At 33.1% G+C, this 19749-nt stretch overlaps 1 protein-coding gene across 3 annotated transcripts in view; it reads left to right on the forward strand.

Moving 5' to 3' along the window:
• The window catches only part of loqs (double-stranded RNA-binding domain-containing protein loquacious), a 43118-nt gene extending 25098 nt beyond the window's left edge, over window positions 1-18020 (forward strand). For all 3 annotated transcript variants that reach the window (XM_089636544.1, XM_089636545.1, XM_089636546.1), the window contains 2 exons: window positions 12520-12660; window positions 16293-18020. In XM_089636544.1, the coding sequence (XP_089492670.1) occupies window positions 12520-12660; window positions 16293-16541 (390 nt within the window). In that variant the 3' untranslated portion in view covers window positions 16542-18020. The remainder of the gene's footprint in view (window positions 1-12519; window positions 12661-16292) is intronic.
• The last annotated feature ends 1729 nt before the right edge of the window (window positions 18021-19749 follow it).

Below are 19749 nucleotides of genomic sequence, written 5' to 3' on the forward strand. Positions count from 1 at the left end.
GTCTACCACCGCATCAAATTCACCTGTAATTATAAGAGCGGTGAGAGTTACACTTTGGCTAGGTAAATGAACGCTATGCGCAAGGGAAATATAAAAGAAAATGGTGACTGAAAAACTTGCCTAAAGCTTCAATGTTAGGGAAGCGAACTGGCTTACATGTGCCAGTAGCGAACATTCTCTTATCCTTCAGGATACACATCAAACGGTGAGATGTGAAGAAAGTGTCCATAAATAGCTCATGGCGTGCGGGGAACTCTATATATTCCATTATAGACAGTACGATGCTCCGGAATACGGCATTGCTTGGAACAAGCCTTCGGAGGAAGCAAAACACCAAATCTTGTAGTCAAATTTGATTGACTTATTCTTAATGTACATCTTATTTTATTTATTTATTTATTTATTTAACGCCCAGAGGGCTTTTACATGGTTGATAGTATAATTTTAATTTGACAAATACTTTCAAACATAAAAAATAAGAATAAAATTATATTTGATAAAAGCTATGTAACAAGTCATACAAACACAAGAAACAAAAACAGAAAATTACAGCTATTTGTAGGTTTACATGATGTGTTTAGGAGTATTGTTGAAATAAATGTTTTAAATGATCCACAAAACTTGCCAAGTTGGTATTGAATATGTCAACATCACCCAAGTAATGATTTCCCATGGTGTGAAGTCGTTGTATCGGAGAGTGGGCAATGTAGTTACGCTTATGTGTGCTGCTGTAGAATATTGTATTTTGTCGTGTTGTTACTGTGGGTGTATGTATGTTTATAAGTTGCAGGAGTTCACAACAGTCGAATTTAGAGTTAAGTATTTTGAATAAGAACGTTAAATCGTTTATTTTACGTCTATCTTCTAATGTATGTATTTTTAGAGTATTTAATAAGAAATTGTATTTTAAGTCTTCGACAGGGATATTTAATTTAAAATTTATAAAACGTAGAAATTTTTTTTGTATTCGCTCAATGTTGTTAATGTGAATTTTATAAGATGGAGACCAAACTACTGAGTTATATTCAATTAGACTTCTTACTAGAGATACGTATAATAGTTTAATGGCTTGCAAAGAATTAAAGTTTTTAGTTGTTCTTAATACGAAGCCTAGTGTTTTCATACCTTTGTTCACAATTTGATGGATATGATTGGTGAAACTTAGTTTTTCGTCCAAAATAATTCCAAGATCTCTCATTTCCGTGACTCTTTCTAAAGCTATGTTATTGATGGAATATTCGAATAAAACAGGATTTTTGTTTCTGAAGAAAGTCAAGGTTGCAAAAATGAGGACCGAAATATGGCACCATTTGCTCGTTGATGGAAAGCTTGTGTGCAAAAACACCAAATTGAAGATTTTTCACGTTCAGCATATTGAACAATGGACGAACCTACATAGAAAGATAGAACGATTAACGTTAGTCGAAGAATAATAAATATGAAAAAGTTTATGTTATGGCTACTATACCTTAGACATTCTTTCGGTTTTATCTACAGTGTTGTTATCGCAAAAATGTATAAAGCGCTTTGTAAGCTCGAAACTGCGACATTTGATTCCTTTTTTGATGATGCTTACACCCAATGTCGGGTCAGATGAATAATAATCTGTGGTAGATGGCAATGTATTGTAGCCGGTCAACACAAGGAAACCAAGAAAACGCTTCAATTCGTATACATATATCTAACTGGAATTCGGTATTGTTTTTAAATCGAGCGTATTTGATCGTAAGAATGAACTGAAGCACTTCGTCATCAAAGAATAATGAAAACAATTAGAAAGCATTATAAGACTTCAGCTTTTCGTACATATCTTTATGCACCACATTCAGCGGTTTAGGAACGCAATATGGCTGGTGGTTCTTTTAAATGCCTTAGACCACTTTGTTTATAGTGAGACTTATTTTTGTATTGTAGTTTTGATTTTTTGGCTGGTGGTGCATTTGAAATAGATATTTGCAATATTATGACTCGCACCAGATGATGTCGAAGGCTGATTCCAATCAAGGTCATTAGTGAATTCATCTGGTACATGCTCGTCATGGCATGACTGATCTTCTTAATCCTAATAATCATGCATAAAAACACTACAAAACCATATTATTTGAAGGCAAGCTAAGCAAAAACGAATGTAAACACTCTCACAGCTAACCTCCAAAGGTTGCGCGCAGGCATCACCTGATTTCAGTCACATCTAGCGGTCATCTTATGCGTATAATACTATGTTGAAATAGTGTTGCCGACCATTTAATCTTTTTATAACAATATGTGATTCACACTTTTTTTATTTTTTTCCGTTTAATTTTTTTTTTTCATTTTCAAAATGGGTCTATTTTTAGGGCTTTAGTAAAAAAATAATTAAAAATAGAATTAATAATAAAATTAATAATAAAATTTATTGAATTATGTTAATTATTGAAAGCTAACATACCAATCTATAAATGCTGCATAATAACTTGGTGGGATTTAGCTTTATTTACAGTGAAAAAAAATCATACTTTGCATCTATTTTTTTGATGCCTATAGACATCGTCATGGAGGTAATGGGTTAATGCTTGGTTTTCCTTTTTGTTTTTTTTTTTTTTTAATTCTGTGGTGTCTTTTCAGCGTCATCAGATCGTCCACCTTCGGCGGGTAATAAGGGTACCGATATATCCGGCCAGGACCTACACTCAAATTAAATCTAAGTCACTTTTAATCAACATACATCTCAGTGTGAATTAATTAACTACAAGTCTTTTCACCGGACCGTTAGGCAGAGGATGTACCACCACACGTCTGTTGTCTTGGCACAAGCTCGTTACTTCTTTCACATTCATGTATTGTCTCATACATACTCTATTCTCTGACTCTTGACAAAACAACTATGTATTATTTAACCCCTCCGACTTTTCGCGAACTTGAAGCTAAGATGTCTTTACCGAAATGTCAATTTCACGAAAACGTTGTGTTATTACCGCCTCACAATCAAAGCTCTATAAATGAAACATTACTGAACGGAGCCGAATAGTAAAAACTGTTTTAGAAAGGTTACAAAATAGGCTTTCAAATTGTTGTATCATAAATAAATATTAACATTTGTAAATATTTAAATTTAGAATGGAAACATGAAAAAATTGTAAAAATGACTCACCTGTAATGTTTTACGTAAAAACGATACTAAAATCACGGATAATGTAAAAAAAAAACATTTATTTCATCGTACAAATGTACAATAAACAATTCTGTCACTTCACTTTTTGACCATTTCATACAAAATATATTTTTAAAAAAATAATTAAACTTGCGAGGCGGGTCGGCACGTCAAACGGCTTTCTTGGCGTCGTTTTACGATTTGGCGGGTAAAATTTGCTTCCACTGAGTAGGTCTTTTTACGGGTTTCTATGGATAACTTTGAATAGAGATGTGAAGCTTCATTCAATATGAATATTCTACTTTTTGTTTTAGGGATGTCACTAGAAGAATAACGGAGTTATGACGATTTTTGTGGAAACACACGCGTTGACGTGTAAACACGCTTATTGTACTTGACTGCTATCGTTATTTTATCGTGTATATCTGCTTACGTTGCTGACCGGTTAATTACGTATATATTATGTATAATATTTCATCGCTGGGCACTTCATACCTCCAATGTGAAGAAATTGAATAAAATCGCTGATGAAGAGATAGACGTGCCCTAACATGAAATCTGGATATTATTTCAACAAGGCAAACCACGTGACCATCTTTTTGACGACAACAGTTGGGTTCCAGCATGTATCATATGAACTACGACACCATTCGTACATTATTGACCGCCGACAAACACACATAGAAAAAATGAGTAGTTCGCTAAAGTTAGGTAACGGGTTTGCAGTGCAGGCCATTATGGGTATTTTTGCGCAAGGCCTGAATATCGGACCGTCAGGTCCCATATTTAACGTGTTCGTTTTTACCGCGGTGAGTATATTATAAATCGAACTTTTTTCACTCGATTTGGGATTCATGACAAATTACGTTTATTATGCAGCGGGCATTTCGTGTTGCATTATAAATAGGAGTAGTTATTTATAAGCAGATTTTATTTTCAAAGACTAAAAAGTGATTCTACAATGCGAGTTGCCTGTAGGCTGTTGTATTAATTTATTAACATATTACTGAAAGGGACACTTCCCCTGCTCCACGCAACTTGGTTTGTTTAACTCACCCTTATTGGCAGTTCTGTCTCTTGCTTACCAATTTTTAGGCATGAAGTAAGACTCCCATTATAAAAAAAAAATCACTGTGCATGTGTATAAATAATAATAATTAGTATAAATATATATTATTTATGGTCCACCTTTATTTTTCTGCTTCAAAAGTTTTTATTTTCACACACAAATAAATTTGAAATATAATTGTTTTCACATTGGAGTTATTACGCATCAAATGACGATTTATGTATTTGATAAGTATTAGTACAGTGAAACTCTTGAAAAAAGTTTTCCAAGGTCTGTAAAAACAACTTGTCAAGAGGGAAAACCTTATTCAAGGTTTCCGGGGATAAAGTGCACTAACTTCGGGAGGTGATTCTACATGATAGTAGAAGTAAAAAAAATAAATAACTTTTTTCGAAATTTTTTTCCCGTACTAAAATATTTTTCCATAGAAGAATATATATTTTTCCATACAAACGATTCAACTTTTTTACCTAAAAACTACCTTAAAACATTGGATTTTCGAAAAAAGTTATTTATCTTTTCTACTTCTAAAATCATGTAGAATCACCCCCTGAAGTTAATGCACTTTACCCCCGGACACCCTGTATGTATGTATTATGTGGGATAAATTGGGCCAAATTCAGTATTCAAGGGTCTAAAAAACCAAACTTCTTAAGCATGAAACTTCTTAAGAGGAAACTTCTTAAGAGAGTTTTGCTGTTATGTATTTGATTCAGTTGGTAGTCTCATTTCGAACTTCACGACTTCTAAATATAACTTATTATTTACTCTCATGTATGACTAAATATTACATAATTAATTTTATTTCTACTACATAAGATTATTTTCTTACTCTATTTTTAACTTTGTATAATATTTACTACCATATATAACTTAATTTTTATACTATTAAGCTTATTACATATTTACTCTAATATTATATATTATTCTTATATCTCTGCAATGGTGCTGGTCCCCAACTCAAACAAACACAAAAACTTCTATAATTTCTATATTGAGTTGAGGGTAGTATAGTTTAGTTTTAAGAAATCTATTGTAATGTTACAAAAAAATAATAAAATTGTGGTACATGCTCATAACACAATACTAACTGCAAACAATGAAGGTACAAATAGTTCCCACATACATGTCTAAATAAATAGGTCAAAAAGAATCTTACTCTTTCCCCTGTATTCTTTGAGATTTTCTCATCAAGTTACTTTAAAACATCTCTATAAGTAGAAATATTCCCGTTTGACATTAATTTAAAAATAGTTTTTCTGTTTTTGAATATAGCCCAAAATGAACTACAATTTTTAAAAGCAGATGAAAGACTTGTTCATATATAATATTACAAAGTGACAAATGTAAAGCGAAAAAAATTAAATTACATAAACGGATTATAATGGTTATTGTCACTTCACTTTTTTCATTTCACAATATAAAAAATTCATAAACTTTTAAGTGTAATGGTTAACTTTTAAACATAAATACGAAGCGTGGTGTTGCCACATTCGAACACTGCTTAAATCATATTTCTCACAGTAATACAAAAGGAGATGGAATGACTTTTACGAGTCCGTATCATCTTGTGCAGTCAAATAAACAAGAATACTCTACTGCTGTTGGTGTTCTGTGTACAAAAGGGCCCAAAAAGACCCAAGGTATTAAATACTATATTAAAGATACCTAAATTTTATAAGAGAGCGGTTTGGAAAGTAACCTCCATTTGGTTCTAAATAAAAACAGAGGATGTACAGAGGACGGTAGATGATTTCCATTTTTCACTCACATGAAGAAGTGACTTTGGGCCCAGCACTTAGATGATGATGATCCTGTGAAAACGCTGTGACAGGTTGGCTACATTTCCAGGTTTCCGATTTTTATGCAGAAGGAATTTTTAAATTAGTGGTGAAATGCTACGAAAAGTGCTTGAATTTAAATAGCGGCTATGTTGAAAAATAGTGGAAAGCTGCACTTTTAAGAAGCGTGTAATAAAATATTTGTATCTTCAGAATGGTTGTGAAAAAGATTTTTGTACAATTTTTTTTCTGATTTACATTAAAATCAATGATAATATATTTTTTTTTAATGTATATATTATATACCTATCTTAAATTAATATAGGTTGTTATTATAAGAACCTGTTGCTCTATAGCAATTTAACAGGACTTCATTTATTGTGATATTATGTAACAATTTAAATAATAAAGAATAATAAAAACAAAATTAAAAATGGACCGCACAAATCGAATAACTGTTTTTTTATTTGAAATTTTTTTGTATAATTGTGTATGTATATTAAAATACAAAACAGTTATTGATATTAGGATTTCATGATGAACTGAAAAATATAATATGACGTTGCCTGGGCTTTACACAGAGTTTTTCAAAATCTAAAATAGACAGTGACCTTCCTTTTCTTTTGACGGTCTAGGTGTGGAAAATTTCATCAGTCTCGGTATAAAACTGTAGATTTGTATACAAATCAAATATACGTTGCCCGCCGCAGACATTCTTTTTCATATGAGATACAATATTTTTTCTTGTATAAAATATGATTAGGATCGGGTCAAAAGATCATAAAGTGTTAAGATATGTGTTGATAATAATATTTTGTGATGTCACTGAAAACAAATCAATATTTTTTACATTAGTTGAATAGAAAAGAATGTGACCTTACTGGGGTACTCCGTTCTAAGGTCACATTGTTTTAATGTGTTAATTTTTTTTAAAGTAATTTTTGTAAACATTCAAAATATGCAAGAGGTAAATTATAAAGCGAAATAATAGAAGAAAAACATAACATTATACAAGAAAAATGTATAGTGGTAAAAAATACAGAAGAAAACATAATATAAGGTTAATCTTAGTTATGTTGCAACATTTTATCTATATTCTTCCTTCCCGTGTCCATAATCCATGTCTTAATACTTCTTTTAAAGCCGGTTTTTTTTTAATGGTTTTTATTGCAAGAGGGAAGATATTAAATAGTTTTATAGAGAAATATTGCAAATTTATTTGCCCAAAACTCGTTTTAGTTGTAGGTTGGTGAAATGTATGTTGTAATGAGGATCTTGTGAATCGACTCAAGTTTGTGTGTGTAAAGTTATCCTGGTTTTTGAATGCATACATTGAAATATCTTTTGAATATAATTGTTTCAGAGACATTACATTCAGGGAATTAAAAACATAGTCTTTAGGGGTTCTGATGGGGACTCTTAAGTATAATTTTCAAAATTTCCTTTTGTGCTGTGAGGACTGGTTTTAGAATGGAATTGCATGAACTTCCCCATCCGATAAGACCATATAGTAAATGAGATTGGCTCAAGGCGTAATAAATTTTCATTAGTTGTTCTTTATCTAAAATGTTTTGAAGAACTAGGGTTAGTTTTAATTATTTTGTTGCTTATATTTTCAACTTCGGAGTTCCAATTTAGATTTTGATCAACAATTATTCCTAGATACTTTATCATTTGTATTTCATTCAATTTTTGGCAGTTGCAAGGATCTTCTTGCTTCAAGTTTAAACAATTTTTATGTTCAGGTTTGAATTGAGGTTATCTGTCTGTTTATTATGGATTTTGAATTTAATATATTTAGTTTTTGTGTCCTTTAAGGTTAATGAAATTGAATTTGAATTTGAATCAAGCCATTGTTTTACCCTATTCATCCCTACTTCAGCTTTTTCGAATACAGTCTCTCACGACATTCCATCGAAGAGAAGCATTGTGTCATCTGCGAAACTAATGACTGAGCCGTGATAGTTTAGATTACATAGATCATTAATATATATCAGGAATAAAATCAGGCCTAAGACGCTGCCTTGTGGAACACCGTATTGGATTTGTATTGGTTGACTTGTTACATTTTGAATCTTGACTAATTGTGATATCTCTGACATATAGCTTTTAAAAAGATTCAGTTTTAAGATTCCAATCTTTTTGAGCTTTTTTTAATATTCAAAATATTGACAATACATATTATGCATTACTACTTGTTATGTTATCATTTAACAAAATGTCTAATGACAGTCTGTAAGTTTAGTGATGATATAGGCACAAGTTCATGTAGCTAGTAGTTATTATGTTTTCTTCATAGAAGAGTAGGCAGAAGTAGCATTGCTGTTGTAGCTGTAAACCTTTATTCTTCTTCTATTTCTGCTAGGCTGTTAATTGTGCCTCATGTATAAATAGATAAGCGTTACAAATGCTTATTAACCCTTTTACTCTCAAGCATTTATTAGATAATTAAATGTACTAATTTTCGATTGTTGGTGCATGATTCTTCAAATTCAGTGATATATGAATTTTCAAAATTGGAATTACTTATCATATATCATCAGACAGGAAATAAAGTAGATACCAACATTGGAATTACTTATCATATATCAGACAGGCAATAAAGTAGATACCAACATTGGAATTACTTATATATCAGAGAGGCAACAAAGTAGATATGTACCAATATTGGAATTACTTATCATATATCAGAGAGGCAATAAAGTAGATACATACCAACATTGGAATTACTTATCATAAATCAGACAGGCATAGTAGATACCAACATTACTTAACATATATCAGACAGGCAATAAAGTAGATACCAACATTACTTACCATATATCAGACAGGCAATAAAGTAGATAACAAAATTATGAATTTTATGAATCAACAATGCTAATTAATAATAATCCATATTTATTTTGTTGAAATGTTTGACAGAAGAAGAATTTCGTTAAATGTTTTTAAATGAATTGATAGATTAAAGATTCTGTTGCTTCTTTTGAAAAAAAGATTAAAGATCCGTTACTGAGACAATACACATTGTTTCACTGAACTAGGTCCAGTGAACATAGTTTATATTTGTTGCGCCTCTGATTGCCTTTCATTCTAGCCTGTTCTTATATATATTCTTTGATTGGCCATCCTTTTGCTGTGCTACATTTTTTATTGGACTAGTATGAATATAACGTATCTTGTATTATTATAATGTCTTTGAATAGATGTCGTAATTTTTCATGTTTACTAACATTCGATAGTCAATGATCCTGCCTCTAATATTTTTTTTTATATATTCTTAGCTTCTAATCTTACAATTATAATATTCTGTGATTTTTCATGGGTCTGCGCTAGTAATAATAGTGGAGCACAGTGAAAAATCACCGATATGCTAAAAATTTCAGATCACTTGCTCTGAGAGTTTAATTAAAAAAAAAATTATCATCAAATTATTATTAAAAAAATTCTTGTGCTTATGAATCGGTGGTCAGGCATTTTAGCACAAGCACATAGATCAGTGGTCTGAGACTAAAAGAGTATCAAAAATCCGGTTATTATCAATCAATTAATAATAAAATCACATGACCGAAAAATGCCAGACAGCAAATTTTTTGTACTGCTTTTCTGCCCATTTTAGGAAGAGTTGAAATTTCAATAATTCAAAATGGCGCTAATTGCCAATTTGATGATGACATCTAATGTGACCGGGTTTCAAACAACTAGACATAAGATTGAATGAATTTGAATAAGGATTTGCTAGTAGCTTTAGTGCTAGTGCCGAGATTGACGAAAACATATTTATTTGTGTTTTAGGGAAAATAAAAAATTGATTCATACAGTTTTTATTCATAGTACTTACATAGTTTTGTTAAAAGTTTACCTTTGACGTGCATAGAGGGTAAAACTGACTCTTGCATGGCAAGACGGGACGACGTTCTTGCACGGGACGATGCTTCATTCGGCCAGCATTATGACTCGTCGGTTCTTTCCGCCTGGCCACCAAAACTCTGTGCTGGAAAGGCCAATTCTTGTGTGGCATGAGGAAACGACGCTTCATTCGGCCTGTCTCGTGACTCATCCGCTCCTTCTGCTCTGCTGCCAAGACTCTGTGCTCTCCTCTCTCCGTCTATATTGTCATTTTCTCTACTAAACCCTCACTGCTTCATTTGTATACATATAGGAGTGAATTTTAAAACAAGTGTGTCATTTCGAGTAGAGCGCCGTTTTTGTTTCTTAAATACAAATGTGTTTATTTATTTTAAATATGAGTAACAGTGAAAATGAAAAATCATTACAAGTAAATGCACTATAAAAATCAATTTCGATGTCTCACATTTACCAGGCATCCCGTGACAGCTATTTTTTTCATGTCAAGATTTTCCAGTATTCAAAACACCACACTATATTTCTGAAAATCTTTATTAAAAATGTGACTTATTTAAAATAATTTAATACATCTCGTCTCTTTTGATAATTATGCATAAAGTGTATCACATAAGAACCTTTGTATTTTCGATCCCTTGATAACTGATCTCATTACTACACCCAGTGTAGTTATAATGACCTTTATCCGGTGATGATAATGATATAACACTGAAGAGATAAGATTTGTGGTGTGGGCATGTTCAGTTCATGTGGTTTAAGCTCAAGGTTTCCTTACTTCTGGTAAAATTGATCAACATTTTCGAATAACGAAATCCTTCCTTGAATAGTTACATTTCACTGACCTGTGTGGAAAGGTCTCTTTTTTTTAAAAATCTGTATCTTCCTCGCGATTAGTCTTTGGGATTGCCGGTTTATCCCAAGAATCAATATAACATTTGCTAGGTTATAATGTTTAGAGATAAAGACCTCACAATAGGGCGCCAGTTGCTAGGTTATAAAGTTTAGAGATAGGGGTCTCACAATAGGGCGCCAGTTGCTATGTTATAAATGCGCTATGTTGGAAGCCAGTTGCTATGTTATAACACGGGGGGTCCTCAAGGGTAGGCACGTGCCCACTGGTATCGAACCAGGGGCACCAGTGTAGCTCAGTAATCGGAGGCGGTGAGATTCCTTTGTCTGCAAGGCGTGGGGGACTTCTTTGTTCTCCTCGAGCTCTCCACGGTCAGCACAGAAAAGGTTATTTTAATATCACAAGCCAGGATGTGGTGAAAAAGGGTTTATTTCAGTAGTTTTACAACAGGGGTACATCCTAACCATAAAAACAGTATCGATCTCTCTCTTTTTCTCTCAACAGGGTGAATGGTACTACTGAATTTACTAAGTGAACACAAAATAAGGGGGGTTTTAGGTTGAAGATAGCTTACGAGTACGTCAAGTCATGATGCAGGAAGTCGCACTTGCTGTCCAAAGCGGGGGTTGAGTCGGTACACACGCGGTTTTAATACTAGGTTAACTCCTAGGACCCGATTATAGCGGTCCTGGTCCATGATCTAAAGATACCGGCAGTATTACCGTTTCCAAAACAATAGATTCTATGATGCGGCTTTGACCGCGTTGTTTGTGATCTCGGGGCGAATGCCGCGTGCTCGCTAGACCGGGGTCTGATTTCAACTGGCGAGCGCTCGCCTGCGTCCCAGAGTGTATGCGTGTGCGGGAATTTTGTGGAGCTCTTACCATTTAGGCTGGCTTGAATTGTATATTGTGTAATAGAGTGGACCGTGTTTCGTAACACATTATAGCAAATTATTCTCATATTATGGATGAACTAAGTTATTTTTTTCAAAACTATCAGGAATGTGCTAATTAAAAAAGACTTAATAAAAATCTACATGGCTCTCTGCCAATCACTGTTAGAATATGGTATTATCGGATGGGGCAGTGCAAATAAAAAATATACTAAATCCACTAATTAAATCTCAAAAAGCCATAATGAAAATTATACTGAAAGTTCCTGTAAGAACTAGTACTGACGAAATCTTCAACAATCTTAACATCATGTCAATTAAACAACTATATTCTAAAACTATACTCATTTACATTCATAAGTACAAAACCCAAGAAATAACAATAAACACGTACAATAGAAACACTAGATCTCATGGTCAAAAACTTATCCAACAAATAACTACTAATACAACTTTTGGGCAAAAAAGCTTCTTATATCATAGTATTAAACTCTACAATAAAATACCACTCTCACTCAAAAACCTCAACATTATAACATTTAAATCTCAAATCAAAAGCTGGATACTTAATATAGGGAGATCTGAAATAGAAAATATACTGATATCAAACACAGACTAAAACCGAATCTACTAAACTGAACTATACAAAAAAAAACACTTTACTTATTTTAAAATTATTTAAAAAAAAAAATTATAGTACATGATATATGTTTATAATTAAATTCATATGTTACTTTGTTGTAATATTAATTTCTTATAATTAAATTATAATATGTAAATGACATCCTCAGCACGGGAGATCCCAGTGAGGATATCATTATATCTATATGTTACCAATGAAAAGAAGACAATAAATCATTATCATTATAAGTACAACGCAGTAGCGATATTTAGATGAGATCCAATAATAGTTTGTGTGTTGTATTGCAGAAGTCAGGCAATGTGGCGGCACGCTATGCAGACATGAAGGTCAGCAAGATCTCCACGCTGACCACCAGCCACAGCCACAAGGTGTCGCAGTTCCACAAGCAGCTCAAGCAGTCTGTAGGCCCCGTCTTGGCTAAGTTGCAGGTACATTGGAACTACTAAAACACTTTTCAAGGGACCACTAACTCTGTACCCGAGAAGCATACGGATGCAAGTCCAAAAAGCTAAATGTTCAGGAGATACAAAATACTTTTTTTTCTGTAAGTTTGGTCTCATAACTTCTGCGGATATTCATGATAATTGATTTTTATTTTTTATCCTATTGAATCAATTAATTTTGTATCGAAAATGAGAAAATAAAATACAATATTTTATATGCAAAGCCTAAAAAAAATGTTTTAAAAAAAGCATTGTGGACTTGAGTCCTTCTGCTTCAAAATGATATTGAATATTTTGGTATGACACATGGTATATTATAAAGGGATCAATATTGAAAACTTCACTTGGAAGTAAAATAATAACTATGTAACAGGTAAATATAAATATCTATTTTATTTATATTTATATTTCCCTATAAATAAAATAGATATTTATATTTACTAGGTAAATATAAATAAAAAAAAAATAGATATTTATAGGTAAATATAAATATAAATAAAATAGATCAATGTTGAAATTTCATTTGGAAGTAAAATAATAACTATATAACCGGTATATATAAATATCTATTTAATTTGTATATTTTTTTATTTAATTATTTTTACAAATTATTGGTATTTTCCATATCTTCGTCATCTGACAGAGAAAAAAAAGATTAAAAAAAAATAAATGTAAAAAAAGTGCAGTGGCTCTGGTACCCACTGTAACATCTTTTGTAGGACACCAAAATTTGGTGTATTTAATGCGATTGGAATTGTATTTACCTGGGGCAATACCTCCGGGGTGCTCAAAACGGTTCCATGATAAATCGACAATTCAACACACCTTTAAAAAGTGATATAAAGTCATTAGAAACGATGAAAAAAATAAATTAAACCTAACCTAACCCACTTAACCCAGTAAATAGAGATTTTGTTCTTCACTTTACCATCACTTTTCATGACTTTATATAACTTTTTAAAAATGGGAAATTATCATGAATTATCATTTTGATGATTTATCCGGTCACCGCTCAAAACACCTCTCCTTTTTCTTCTAATATAATAATATTTAAATTCAGTTTCCTGAAAACCATTTTTATACAGTAGCATCCCCGACACATTTACGTCAGCTCGTAGCCATAATTCCGTTGATATTAGGAAACCCTTACCATTCATGTTCTTCTTTCGATATACAAAAGGTGATTGTGAACCAGTTTTAAAGGGAATTTAAATATTTGAAATTTTCTAAGTTCATTGAGTGTACAATGTACTGATTATTAGTTTTGCAATATCTGATGAATTGTTCCCGTTAATTTTTTTTGTCGTGCGGTAAAATATTTGGAATTGGGTAGTTTTTTTTTGCCCTTTCAATCGCTGAATGGACAGAGTCTACTTCCAGGTAATAAAAATTTAAGATGAATGATCTTGAGGTTTTTAATTTTTTATAAAACCTGCCATACGTAGGATATGGCTATTGTTATATTTCTATTTTGACCTGCACAGTTGTCAGACCATACGGTTATTTCTTCAACATTATTCCCCATATCGCTGTATATCCACTTTAAGAGGCAAGAAGCTACTTCATTTGCCACCTGTTTTCCATCCCTATATAGTCCATTCAGTAGTATAATGATGAGGTAAGGTAAATGTAAGTAAATAAATAAGTAAGTGACATGGTCAGGTCTTCAATAATAATATCACCACCTATGTTTCCATCAGTCTCTTCAGAACAATTCTGTTTCTTGAGCCTCGTCATACATTCATACACGGAAATACTCTTTTTCATCATTATTTATTGCAGGAATGCAATAAATAATGATGAGAGCACTGGGATTGTTCTGTTTAGTTCCACAGAAAACATAGAAATTAGAGGCAGAAGGACGCAAAATGGACTTGAGTCTACATCCGAATGTTTACTTCCACGGAAAGCGTAGTAATGTTAGAGGCAGAAAGATGCAAGTCCAATGTACATCTTTATGCTTCTACGGTGTGAATGTGCTAATGGTTCTTGCATCCTTATAATATTTTTGAAAATACCATAAATATTCAAGATAGGGCTTGCATCTTTCTGCCACTAATGAACATGATAATTTACTTCATGTCTTCATCAAAAACTCATTTCTTCAAATTTTGGACTTGCATCCGTATGCTTCTCGGGTACAGAACTTAACCATTAATGTGGGATAAATTAGACCATTTTTTAAATGAACCTTAAATCTTAATAAATTTTCCATTGTTTTCCCACAACAATCCTTAAAACAGATTTCTTACATTTATTTAGAACGCATTGTAATATTTATTTATTTATTTATTTATTTATTTTAGGAACATTAACAGTCTTAGTAATATAATATACATAAGAGAATAACAAAAAACAGACCAATTATTAATGTTCACAGATATATATAGAAACATAAAACTAACCTGCAAACGATAAACCTATAATATGCCTACCATAAACAGCAATAAATAAAAGTGATTTTAACTATACTTAAATAGACTTGGGTTGGAACGGGAAAGGGGAGGAGAGGGATGAGGAAAAGTTGCCACGCAGGTAATATTAAAATATTAGGTACAATCATTTTAACAGTGGTTAATATGAGTTAGAATGTGATACAATGAAATTCTGTAGTGATAGTAACTAGCAGTGAATATGTCAGCACGAGTGTCTATATTTGCAAATTTATTATTATAGTAGTTACATGTCCTTTGCATAAATTCATTTTGGTTGGAATTGGTATTGCATCTATCAATGTAGAAAAGGGTATTTTGTCTGCTGTATCGAATTGGCGCATGGAAATTTATTTTGTTCAGCAACTCCGGGCAGTCAACTTTAGAGTTAATAATTTTATACAAGAGCATCTGATCAGCGACAATCCTCCTGTTGAGTAGTTTCGTGATTCGAAAATGTTTCTCGATTTCGTCGTAAGAGTTGTATATGTTAAATGATTTAAAATTGAGGAATTTGAGAAATCGTTCCTGAACTCTTTCTAACCTGTTAACATAAACAATATAGCGCGGGTTCCAAACCGGTGAACAGTACTCCAGGTGGGGACGAACATGTGAATTGTAGAGAGTCAGATATGTCTTAGTATTTTTGAAAAATTTGCATGTTCTCAGTACAAACTACAAAAAGTAATATGAAGGTACAAAAAAGTAATATGAAGGTGTAATATGAAGGTGAACAAGTACAAAAAAGTAATATGAAGGTGTCGTACCCGCTGAGCTATCATCCACCTCTGAGGCTCGTATTTATATATATCGACGGTCCCGCAGAACAATGTCGGATGTGCAAATTTGTAGTTTTGTAGTAGAGCTGTTTAAAGTTTCGTTTCTGCCTTTCTACTGTTTTTGAGATCAAGAAATATAGTGTTTGATATTTTGCATTAACCCCTATTTATTTAATGGGAGAAATACATTGTCAAAAATAGTAAAAATGCATAAATTAAACTTTAAACAGCTCCCCTGCAAAACTACACATTTGCACATCCAACATTGTTCTTCATGACTGTCGATATATATGTTTTATTTTTTGAAGATGCAACATAACTGTAATTACTTTACAGGCTCTTTCCCAATAAAAAAAACAGTATTTTTGAATAGAAACCTGTATTTTGAATAATGTTTGTATTCCAGGTTACACCTCTGAACAAGAAAGATTTCAACTTTGTCCAGTTCCTCCAGGAGATAGCTTCGGAGCAGTCGTTCGAGGTGACCTATGTAGACATTGAGGAGAAGTCCATATCTGGCAAGTGGCAGTGCTTGGTGCAGTTGTCTACACTGCCGGTGGCTGTATGCTACGGAGCTGGGGCCAGCAGCAAGGATGCGCAGGCCGGTGCTGCCCAGAACGCTTTGGAGTACCTCAAGATTATGACCAAAAAGTGAGCCATCGCAGCCTATTTCTGATCAGCTCCCGTAAACCGCTAAACCCAATTTTCTAATGTTTCAACTCAATGTTTTTTTATTTTTATTATAAAAGTTTGTTGAAAATAATTTATAAATGAATTGATAATTATAATGCATGTACCTATAGTTTTATGATCTGCCCACATATGAATTTAGTTGACACGGGCTGTAAGGAAAAGTGATTGATGAATTATTGGAGTGAAGCTGTATTGACTTTTGATTTAATCTCAATACATATTGTGTGAAACATTAGAAGTTTATTTGTATGTTGGTTTAAAACGGAAGCTGAGTCTGATGGATGTACTGTCTCCCATGTTTGTAACGTGGACTTAAGCTTCTTGATATAAAATACATATTTATGAATGTATGACCCAAATAATAAAGCATACATTTGTGAAATCGCAATAGCTTCGGACCATTCTGTAATCTTGCTGATTCGCAATTTAGAAAACAAGCACTAATGGATAATTTGAATGATTTACTAATGTTTATTTGTTTGTTTGGACACTAACTTTTAGGCAGATTGCGAGTGGGCAATGTCTCGGGTGGTCCAGTGCAGTTGGGATATTGGATATATGGGGCGACACTTGGTACAAGCTATACTTTGCATAGAATTAGTGGAATTTTCCAAGCCTGGAAATTACTATTCAAATGAAGTTTCTCTATTTAATGCTAAATAACAAAGAGAAAAGTGTGAGAATATGCCTGTCCATAAGAATAATTAACTCGCTAGTATTTTAATCGCGTGTCCATATTAACCCTTCTTGGTTAGTATATAGTGTATACAGTACACATTATATATTCTTAGTAGGAGTAGGTAATGTTGAGAGGAAAGTAATACAGTTCCAAATCCCTTGATATTGGTGGAGATTAAAATGTATATGTATTTAAGAAACAAAACTCCCCTGTAAAGATTCCTCAGTACAAACCAGACGGAGAATTAGCCAATAATACCCTGCCTGTGAAAATGGGCATTATTTTAATGCAAAGTATAGAGGTTGTAAACTCTCTTTTTGATATGGTTGAGTTATTCAATCCATAACAAAGTGAATTGTTTTCCTTGTCCATTTTAATTTAAACAGTGCCCGGCATATTTTAAGGAATACATCAGAGACTGATGGGGTTAAAATGAACAAAGAAATAAGTTAAATGTTAATTAACTGCTAAGGCAGACTAAACATTACCCCGGTGTACCTCCTGTTTAGTTGGTCTTGGTATTTCTTATATTGTAATGTAACAAACAAACAAACATGATTCAATAAATAATAGATAAGTGACGTCTCTATGAATTGTCTTATGTTTATACATAGAATAAGCTCTCTTTCTTTGAATGCAGTACATATTATGCATTATTGTAATGGAATTCTTTTCATCATTGCTTTGTGGTATTTAGAATGATTACACATAGATGCGTAATACTTATCTAATATCTAATTGTATTGAATATTAATAAATGTTTGCTTTAAAAAAATGTCTTTCATTTCTTCAATATGCACATAATTTATATGCATGAATTTGTTATATGCTTTTATCAAAACCTTTCTCCTATATATGTACCTTCATGTACATTCTTTTCCCGTAGACCTACCATGTAAGCAACAACACATGTCAAACTAGCTGAAGTCCCCGGCGTTGTCCAGACTTTAAACAGAGTTTTCGAATTCAGACTTAAACAGTAACCTTTCTCTTATTCTTAAGGTCAAGTTTGCAAAATTTCATCGATCTCGGAATAAAACTGTAGATTTTGTATAAAAATCAAAGAAAAACTGCCCCCCACAGACAATCTTCTTTGTATAAATAGATGAGGCCATGAATGAATTACGGTGATGCGATTTTATTAGTGGTAGAATTGAGGTTGTGCACTTCGGTCGAAATATTTTTTTTTATTTTTTTATATTAACTCCACACAGGAGGCCCTGAAGAAAAAAATTTCCCTCAGGGCCTATGTCATCTTTGGGGATGCTGTGTGGAGGGTCTTTTTGTGGAGAGGAAGGAGTGAACATGGGTCTTGAAGAGTCCCATGTTGTAGGAGGGAGGAAACACAAAGGCCGGCAGTTCATTCCACAGCCGAGCTGTTGAACTTAAGAACGAATCGTAGAAGCGACCCGTTCTCATGTGACAAATGTCAACTGTGTACAAATGTTGGGCGCGCGTTTGGCGTGTATCCCGACTACGCACCGGTGCCAAAGGGATCAATGACGCTAGTTCCTCAGAGCATCTTCCATTGTAATACCGATAGAACAAGGACAGCATACCTACCTGACGCCTGTGCTCTAAAGATTGCAGTCGGTTTGTTAAGATTGGGGAATCTGTCAAACGGACCGCCCGTTTTTGCACAGAGTCAAGGGTTTTTTTCAGGTATTTAGGGGCTCCGGACCAGAGATGGCTGCCAAATTTGACAGTAGGGCTCACTTGCGATTTGTACAGGGTCAGCAGTTATTAGTTGTTTTTAGTGTATTATTAAAGTATCTGCGGGCCCTGTACAGTACGCCCAGCTTCTGAGAGGCCAACTTTACTCTGGCTTCGATGGAGCCCCCGTACCTGAGCTGGTCACTTATAGTTATACCAAGAATATCAATGGAAGGCCTGTTCGGAAGATTGCTTCCGTTGAAGGAGACTAGATTATCATTTGGATCCCTTTTAGACGTAATCAGACAGGATTGGGTCTTTGAAACATTAAATTCGACGAGATAATATTAACAGAATCTGCTAAACTATCTAATAAAAGGGCTTTGGAATTAATGAAGGTCCCAGTTGGAATCTGAGTATCACAAATTATATTTCAGAGATGAACAATTCGTGAGTTTCTGACTTCCTTCTTTTTAAAGATTCACTATTCTTAATATTTACACATATTTGTGATAAAATGATACATTTTTATTGCAACAATACATTGCACAAAAAAGTGGTGTTGGAATATGTAGGATGGAGAGGTAAGGAATAACAAATGAACATTAAATTCCATCGAGGTCTTTGCAACCCACACATGTAACATTGTCATCAAATGGCCATTCAGCAACATTTTGTTTTTTTTTTGACATTTGAAAGCTCCCCGTTAAATGCTGATTCCAGGTCTGTTTCAGCTTTCTATCAAATTGTATAAGCTGATAGCAACGTGATAGCAAAGTTGTTCTCTTCTGCTGATCACAATTTATTCAAAAGCTGAAGCGGACTAAGGACGTGTTGT

The sequence above is a fragment of the Hesperophylax consimilis genome, chromosome 10 (genome assembly GCF_061612785.1).
Source record: "Hesperophylax consimilis isolate HC1 chromosome 10, BYU_Hcon_1.0, whole genome shotgun sequence".
In the NCBI taxonomy this organism is placed as follows: domain Eukaryota; kingdom Metazoa; phylum Arthropoda; class Insecta; order Trichoptera; family Limnephilidae; genus Hesperophylax; species Hesperophylax consimilis.